This window comes from Chiloscyllium plagiosum, chromosome 31 (assembly GCF_004010195.1).
Source record: "Chiloscyllium plagiosum isolate BGI_BamShark_2017 chromosome 31, ASM401019v2, whole genome shotgun sequence".
NCBI classification, from domain to species: Eukaryota; Metazoa; Chordata; class Chondrichthyes; order Orectolobiformes; family Hemiscylliidae; genus Chiloscyllium; species Chiloscyllium plagiosum.
Genome location: NC_057740.1, coordinates 40,979,021 through 40,988,171, shown reverse-complemented (window position 1 = coordinate 40,988,171; position 9,151 = coordinate 40,979,021). Strand labels below are relative to the sequence as shown.

Sequence of the window (9,151 nt, the reverse complement as noted above, 5' to 3'; positions counted from 1 at the left end):
CCACATCATGTATCAATCTGTTTGTCTATTCAAATTCTAGATGAATTTAAGATATCTGGACGAGTTGGACCGAAGGGTCTGCCTCCAAGCTGAACCGCTCTATGACTCTATAAATCAAGATGTGGGGGTGTTGGTGTTGAACTGGAGTGGACAAATTTAAAAATCTAGCTATATGATGAAGGAGTTGCGCTCTGAAAGCTTGTAATTTCAAATAAACCTGTTGGACTGTAACCTGGTATTGTGTAATTTTTAACTTTATAAATCATGTCCGGCATGGACTGGTTGAACTGAAGACTGTTTCTAATCTGAAAGAGAAAATGCTGGAAAATCTCAGCAGGTCTGGCAGCCTCTGTAAGGAGAGAAAAGAGCTGACGTTTCGAGTCTAACTGACCCTTTGTCAAAGCTGGAGAGAAGGAGCTTTGACAAAGGGTCAGTTAGACTCGAAACGTCAGCTCTTTTCTCTCCTTACAGAGGCTGCCAGACCTGCTGAGATTTTCCAGCATTTTCTCTTTTGGTTTCAGATTCCAGCATCCGCAGTCATTTGCTTTTACCCACTGTTTCCATGCTGTTATGTCTCCAAGATTCCTGTACAGCGGCTGTCCACTGAAGAGGAGGACTGTAGCTTTAAGAGAGGAAGGGAGGTGACGGAGTTTTTTTTAAATTTTCGCGAAAGCTTTTGCCAATTGGAGGAAGCAGAGATACCGCCTCCTTCCTGAGTATTAGGGAGTGGTAGCAGTGGCTTTGGAATCAGTCGGTTCAGTTACTGATCTGTGTGCAGGAGGCTCCTAGAGACAGAGAGAGGAAAAAGTTACTTTCAGAACACAGCCCCCTAACAGAGACAGACAGATACACACACTCACATTTCCAGATTTCAGAAATACCCAGTGAATTACTTTGACCGTCTGGACCCAGCCCTAACCTTTGGAACCTAGCGCACAGGAAGATCCCACAGCCATAGAGTTGAAACAGTGAGTGTTTTGAGTGAGACCCTGCCGCCGGTGGTAGGCTCGGACTGTGTAGGGTCCCTCATGATGAAGGTCGGTAAGATCCGCGGCTTCCTGCTGCTCCCGGACCGGGTGGAGGACTCGGTCTATACCCGGGGCCAGTTGATGTCGGGCCGGGTGATCCTTGACCTGAGGGCGGCGGTAGCCATCCGCTCGCTGCTGGTGTGTGCCCAGGGCATGGCTGCGGTACACTGGCTGGAGAGCAGGAGCATCGGTATGAACACTGTCTACTCGGATTACAGCTCCCATCAAACTTACTTCAAACAGAGGCAGCACGTTATCCGAGGTCAGTGCAGGAATACCACTTTCAGCTGTCTCTGTGTGTGGGTCTGTCTGTGTGTGGGTCTGTCTGTGTGTGGGTCTGTCTGTGTGTGGGTCTGTCTGTGTGTGGGTCTGTCTGTGTGTGGGTCTGTCTGTGTGTGGGTCTGTCTGTGTGTGGGTCTGTCTGTGTGTGGGTCTGTCTGTGTGTGGGTCTGTCTGTGTGTGGGTCTGTCTGTGTGTGGGTCTGTCTGTGTGTGGGTCTGTCTGTGTGTGGGTCTGTGTGTCTGTCTGCGTGTGGGTCTGTCTGCGTGTGGGTCTGTGTCCTGGGTCTGTGTGTCTGTTGGTGTCCTGGGTCTGTGTGTGGGTCTCTGTCTGTGTGTGTGTGTGTGTGTGAGAGAGAGAAGGGACCGTTCAGGGTTCTTATAGACACGAGGCTGCGAGCCAAGGGGGGGGGGGGGAGGATCTGGCTTCAAGTCTTGTTGTGGGATCTTCCCGTGCATTGTGTTGAATCTGGCTGCAGTGTAGTTTTAAGTATAAACTGCAAAATCGCTGTTGAAATCTTTTTAATTGCCTATAACTGTTTAATAAGCAAATCTATTCATTATGTTTAACTGTGTGCTTACATGTCACCGTTCATCTGGTTGTGTTAAAGGAATAGTATTCTGTCTGTCTCACTTTGCTGATAGTCCTAACACTCCTTGTACAGACAACTGAATCACTCTGGGGAATGGATACATCCACATCTCCTCAAATTTGACAAGCACACTCGCTCACATTTCACACTCCATCTCCCACATACTGCACACATTCCATTCCCAGACATACGCACCCCTCTCTCTCTCTCACATCCTCAGACATACACGTTGCATGTACACTCACAGATGCACACTTATTGGGGTACAAACAATACAAGCACATGCTGTCTCTCACCTATTCACCCAGACATGCACGTGTGTTCGTGTATATAGATATAACACGCATATGTTTGTACATCGCATACACATACTCACAGACACACTTGAATGCACACTCATTAATACACATCCCATGTATACACAGACTCCCTCATGCTCTTCTATCACCTCCACTTCACCCGGTCTCTCTCTCCTTCACATATTCAATGATATGTGTGCATTCACAGAGTTGAACATTTTCCCCGATCTGTGCCAGGTTAGTGTATGAGGGCTATGATGGTCCTTGCCCCTCTTTTATTTTCTCTTTCATGCTGTAGCATGTATGAATTTTTTAAAAAAATTAATTAACCATCCCTACAAGTACTGCTTTGCATAGGAATTATTTAGCCCCAGATCTCTTGGGTATCAGTGGGATTAAACTGATGATCAGAGCACAGTTTCACAGGAAGATGGTGTCAATGTTAGAAGTTAAAAGTCACACAACACCGGGTTATTGTCCAACAGGTTTATTTGAAAGTACTAGCTTTCAGAGCACTGCTCCTTCATCAAGTAACTAGTAGAGCATAGAAAAGTACTGCACAGAACAGGCCCTTTGGCCCACGATGTTGTGTCAAGGTTTAATCCTAATGTAAAATATAATAACTTAACCTACGCATCCCTCAACTCTCTGCTATCCATGTGCATGTCCAGCAGTCACTTAAATGTCCCTAACCACCATTGCTGGCAACACATTCCATGCATTCACAACTCTCTGCGTAAAGAACCTACCTCTGACATGTCCTTTATACCTTCCTCCTAATATCTTCAAACTATGACTCCTCGTCCCAGTCAATCCTGCCCTGGGGAAAAGTCTCTGGCTTATTGACCCTATCTATTCCACTCAGTATCTTGTATACCTTCGACACAGAATTTATCATAAAAGATCAATTCTGTGTCCTATGATCTTGCACCACTAGTTACCTAACAAAGGAGGAGTGCTCTGAAAGTTTGTACTTTCAAATAAACCTGTTGGACTATAATCTGATGATGTGTGATCTTTAACTTTGTCCATCCCAGTCCCACACCGGCACCTCCACATCAGTGTTAGAAGTGGGAACCTGAACCTCTCAATATCACAGTGGCTATTACATCTAAAGCACAAACATATCCCATTCACACTGACATTCTGCTGTTGTTATCCAAAAAAAGAGAAGTGTGCAAATCCATTTGTGACTCAGCAGGTCACCCTCCCCTACTTCCTGAGCTAAAACGTTTTGTGGGTTCTCTCTGGAGACATAAAAACTCAATCCAACCTGATGGTCCGGCTGTGGTACTGAGAGAGTGCAGTGTAGTTGCAAATGCACATTTTTGGATGAGGTTCAAATTGAGCCACCACTTCAAATGGTGCTGTTTCCAAGAGAAGCAAAAGACAATATTTATCCACTAGAACTCTTTATCACATCATTATCACATTGGAGCTTGCTGTGTACTGATTGGATCCTGCATTTTGTTTTTTTCAATATTAATTATACTTCATAACACTGGCTGCTAAGAGATGTCCTGAGACAAAACTTTCTTTTCTTCAGGAAAATTGGCAATAAAACTTTCAGATTATCATCATTTAAAAAAAAAAGAAACCAGTGATAAATGTGCAGTGGGGAAGGGAGTCTGTTGTGTTTACCCGGTCAGAGCTGATTTCAGTCCCAAAGCCATGTGTTTGATTCTTGACTGCTCTTCATAGTGGCCCAAAAAGACACTCAATTGAAAAAAGGATACCTGATCAGCATCTTCTCAAGGTCTGGAGAGAGAGAGAGGTTGGGCAATAAACACCATCACAAAAACTCATTCCGAATTAAATTCTCTCTTCAGTCCTAGCTCTGTTAATCCTCCCGTGAAATGCCAGCTCCTTCACCAAGCTTTTTCTGACTCCCCTCCCCCTGCTATCCAGTTGCACTCCTTATGCCTCTGTAAAGTTTCTTGGGACTCTTAAATCAAGTTGATAATGAGCAACTTTTTTTAAAAAATAAATTTTTTGTCAAATAGTTATTAAAGCCTCCTTAGGGCAGATTTTGAGTGTGTTTGGGGGGGGGTGGTGGTATTGCGCAAATAACGTGTGGAAAGTTTTGTGGCCTCCACCTGACTCTCAGATTCCCAGAGACCCGGGTTCAACTCCCGCCTCAGGCGACTCTCTATGTGGAGTTTGCACATTCTCCAGTGTCTGCGAGGGTTTCCTCCGGGTGCTCCAGTTTCCTCCCACAGTCCAAAAATGTGCAGGTCAGGTGAATTGGCCATGCTAAATTGCCCGTAGTGTTAGGTGAAGGGGTAAATATAGGAGTATGGGTCTGGGTGGTATACGCTTCAGCGGGTCGATGTGGACTTGTTGGGCCGAAGGGCCTGTTTCCACACTGTAAGTAATCTAATCTAATCCTATTGCAATCTGCAAGTCCCCTCATGGGGTGACTGACCCAGTCTGACTTTTCACATGCCAACTCTGGTCATGCTGCTTTATATGACTTGCCATGTTTCTGCCATTGGTAATCCAGAGTTGATGTCCCTTGGGATCTTCCAAATGTAACATTAGATTAGAATAGATTCCCAACAGTATGGAAACAGGCCCTTCAGCCCAACAAGTCCGTACCGACCCTCCGAAGGGTAACCCACCCAGACCCATTCCCCATATTTACCCCTGGCTATGGGCAATTTAGCATGGTCAATTCACCTAACCTGCACATCTTTGGATTGTGGGAGGAATTGGAGCACCCAGAGGAAACCCACGCAGACACAGGGAGAATGTGCAAACTCCACGCAGTCAGTCACCCGAGGCGGGAATTGAACCTGGGTCCCTGACGCTGAGAGGCAGCAATACTAACCACTGAGCCACCATGCCAGAGATGAATCTTTAAATCCCAGGGATGGTGTTCTGGAGGGTTGGCAAACATCCTCTTGCCCGCCTGTGCTGTCAACATCGTGGTATTTTTGGAATAGGTGATGAGCAATACAGAAGTGTGGCATGATTGTTGTTCCTGAACCAGTGTGGTTGCATTTTGTGCGTGACCGCCTAGGGCGAGGCAGGGAGTTGAGTGCTCTCATGTGCCGTCTCCTGGATAACACTTGCAGCTTGACAGAAAGAGGCCCATTGACAGCAGTTGATCATAAGGCCAGCTCGTGAGCAGACATCAATATTTGCCTTGTGCTGGGATTTGTATGGTGAATTTACATCAGAAGTGGTCATTTCTGTTACAGATCAAAGAAATTTGCACCATAGTTCTGTAGAACTCCATCTCCACCCGCCCCTACCAACACCTTTTGGCAGCTGTCAGTTTAAAAGAAAGAAACTGTATTTAGATAGCACCTTTCATGACTTCAGGGCTACTAATAGCCAATGAAGCTCTTTTTCTCGATGGGTTTTTCTGATGGACTGTAGTGGAATGTAGTTACAAGTTGTGCACAGCAAGATGCCAGAAATAGCAATGACTTCCAGACCTTTTTTAAACATGAAAGCTTCTATAATTGATTCACATCTTTGTCTCAATTTAACATCCCAGTTCCATTACACACCTTTCATTATAGAGTTAATCATTGTCCACACTTTAGGACTTAAAGGTTTTCCAATGTCAATAATGCTAAGAGAGAACTAACTACCAACAGCAATGGCTCTATTGGCTTTCATTTATAATGCTGAAACTTGAAGAATGAAACACAATGGTATTTACTTTGCACTTTTTTAGCTGATAGTAGATGTATCTTTTAAAATATTCCAGAATATTTATGAACCTTGCCAATTACTTGCATCATTGTACTTTGTCATGAGCTATTAAAATTTAATTAGCCAAACTGAATTTTACAGTATTGTAAGTTTGGACCCATTAGAACATGCATTGTTTTTCAGTTACAATATCTAGATTTATTAGCACAACATTGCAGTCAACTGAAAATTCACACACTGTTGGCTTTAAGTTCTCAACTTGTGATTGTTAAAAGTATGAGGCTGACAACACAATTGATTTACTGCAAGTTATGGGGAGGTGATGGCCTAATGGTATTATCACTGATGTAAATCAGGGACCCAACTAACATTCCGGGGACCTGGGTTCAAATCCCGCCACACCAGATCGTGGAATTTCAGTTCAACTTAAAAACAAGTCTGTAATTAAGAATCCAAGGATAACCATGAACCCATTGTTGATTGTTGAGTAAACCCATCTGGTTCACTAATGTCCTTCAGGGAAGGAATCTGCCATCCTTACCTGGTCTGGCCTATATGTGATTCCAGAAACACAGCAATGTGGTTAACTCTTACCGATTCACTGGGCAATTTAGGAATGTGGAGTAAATGTTGGCCCAGTCAGTCATACCTACATGTTTGAATGAATAAAGATAAGTTGTCATTGTAGCAGTGTTAATTTGACGATAGACGTTGGCCAGAACATTTTAAGCAGAAATCCCCTGCTCTGCTTTGAGGTAGCTTCCATGGACTTTTTTACATCCGTCTTTTGAGGGCAGACAGTGCCTCATACTGTCATAAAGCACAGAAACAGACCCTTCGGTCTAACCAGTCCATATCAACCATAATCCCAAACTAAACTGGTCCAACTTGCCTGTGCTTGGCCGTATCCCTCTGTTTAATGTTTGCACCAAAGTGCAGCATCCTGTGACGGTGCACCACTCCCCTGGTATGGGGATGCAATTGTAACAACTTGTCTAAAAGGTAGCCAACAAATGATGACTTCATGCAATATATTAAATTTGGTAAATTCGGTGAGAGCCATTGTGGTCATAACCAACAGACCATTGTAACTGCTGAAGCAGCATTTTTCAATCCAAGTCTTTATGATTTCAAAACCTTGTGTTTTCATGAAAACAGGATTCAGAGATCGATGCCATGCCTTTGGAATTTAGCACTGACATGAAGGTCAGTCACTTCTCCCTCTCCCCTGAGTATATTGTACTGGCTTCAGATGGAATGTGATAAAGCAGGGAACAGGTCCTGTTTGCTCTGTAAGGGTAAAGTTCCTTGAACTTGCCTACATAGCAGGCAGGACAGTAAGCATTAAATAAAGCGAAGAACGGTGGATGCTGGAGATCTGAAACAAAACCAGAAATTTCTGGAGAGACTTAGCAGATCTGGCAGCATCGGTGGGAAGAAAGCAGAGAGAATTTGGAACTGTTGAATTTCTCCAGAAATGTCTGTTTTAAAATCAGAAAGTATGTTGGTCATATTTTCGGTGTCACTTTGGCACTCCTTCCCTTCCCCGGTGAGAGTTCCTGGTGACCCCACAAAGAGCTGAGTCTGTACGCGGTTACTAAGATTGAAGCAGTGAACTGTCCTGTTTCGGAGTTTGTTAATGTGTCTGCTATGGCAGAGTGGGCATGTGCTCTCCCCTGAGTCAAAGCGGTAAGTTCAAATCCCACGCAGGCTGTTATTTGCCAGTGCAGGACTGACAGAATGTCACACAGGGAGAAGTGGATGAGGAATTAAATTCAGGCCTCTTCCATCCTCACAGGTAGATTAGATTCCCTACATTGCGGAAACAGGCCCTTCGGCCCAACAAGTCCACACTGACCCTCTGAAGAGTAACCCACCCAGACCCATTTCTCTCCGACTAGCACCTAGCTCTATGGGCAATTTAGCATGGCCAATTCACCTGACCTGCACATCTTTGGACTGTGGAAGGAAACCGGAGCACCCGGAGGAAACCCACGCAGACACGGGGAGAACGTGCAAACTCCACACAGATAGTCACCCGAGGTTGGAATCAAACCTGGTGCTGTGAGGCAGCAGTGCTCCCAGGTTTGATTCCAGCCTCGGGCAGCTGTCTATGTGGAGTTTGCACATTCTCTCCGTGTCTGCGTGGGTTTCTTCCAGGTGCTCCGGTTTCAGGTAGAAGGAAAGATATATCCCAAAGAACAGCAGGAGACTTCTCCTCAGTGACCCGGTCACTATCTTTCCATTGAAAGCATATTTTATTCATAAAATAAATTACCTTTATGTACATACAAAACAGCTCTGTACAGCCTTTGCAGAGGAGAAAAATCACATTGGAATTTGGCATTCTTAAGGGCTTCTCTGCAGTTGCGAACAAAGGCATTTTCTACTCTCATGCAGGAAACTGTTTACATTCATTTTGAGGCACTGAGAGGGTCTGACAACTGAACAGACCCCCATAGTGCTTTGGCAGAGAGACCTCAGACAGTGGTCTTTCCCCATTGCACCATAGCAGCAGCTGCCCCTTAGAGTGCCCCTCGGCACATAGTCCTGGACCTTGGAATGTGCCAGTCTGCAACACTCGGTTGGGGTCAACTCCCTGCTCTGGCAGACCAACAAGGTTCGGGCTGACCAAAAAGCATCTTTGGTTATCTAGGCACAATCAACGTTTGAATCTGTGTACAACCTGGGGAAGAGACCATAGACCATAGAGCACAGAGTCCCGTGCCATTGAGCTGCTTGGGACAAACCTTGACAAAAACCCCTGCATCTCTCTCCAGACTTCCTTCACAAAGGCACATTCCAGCAGGCGATGTCTGACAGTCCCATGAGGGAGAGATGATTATAGATTGGTCCAACTACTTGCACCATTCCATGGCACTGAAATCGGAAACTTCCTTTGCCAAGCCAGGGAGGTTGCTCAGCCAACACCAGTGAAACAGATTGTCTGGTTCCTTTCTTTTTCTGGGATCTTGCTGTGCACAAACAGGCTGCCTCATTTTAATGCAGTGACTGCACTTCAAAGTTGAAATGTAATTGAGGGTACAAGCTGAGCAGGATGGCTGAATGATGTTGAGGCATGGATTGAGGAAAGCCAATAGGCTTCTTTAAGAGTCTGGTGAAAAACACTGAAACAATTTAATTGTCTGTAAAACACTGTGGAGCAATTTGAAGTTATGAAACCTGCCACAGGAACACAAGCCTGTCTTTCTTTAGCAAATACCAGTCCCTGAGCTGTTGACAACAACAGAGGCAGTGTCTTCACTGATCTCATCACTGACAGTACT

The 9,151-nt window shown here is 44.9% G+C and overlaps 1 protein-coding gene across 1 annotated transcript in view; it reads left to right on the top strand.

The window, feature by feature from the left end:
- The first annotated feature begins 737 nt into the window (after positions 1-737).
- The window catches only part of LOC122565475 (arrestin domain-containing protein 2-like), a 32,707-nt gene continuing 24,293 nt past the window's right edge, over positions 738-9,151 (top strand). Inside the window, exon 1 of the mRNA XM_043721484.1 lies at positions 738-1,290. Coding sequence (XP_043577419.1) covers positions 1,029-1,290 — 262 coding nt within the window. The 5' untranslated portion in view covers positions 738-1,028. The remainder of the gene's footprint in view (positions 1,291-9,151) is intronic.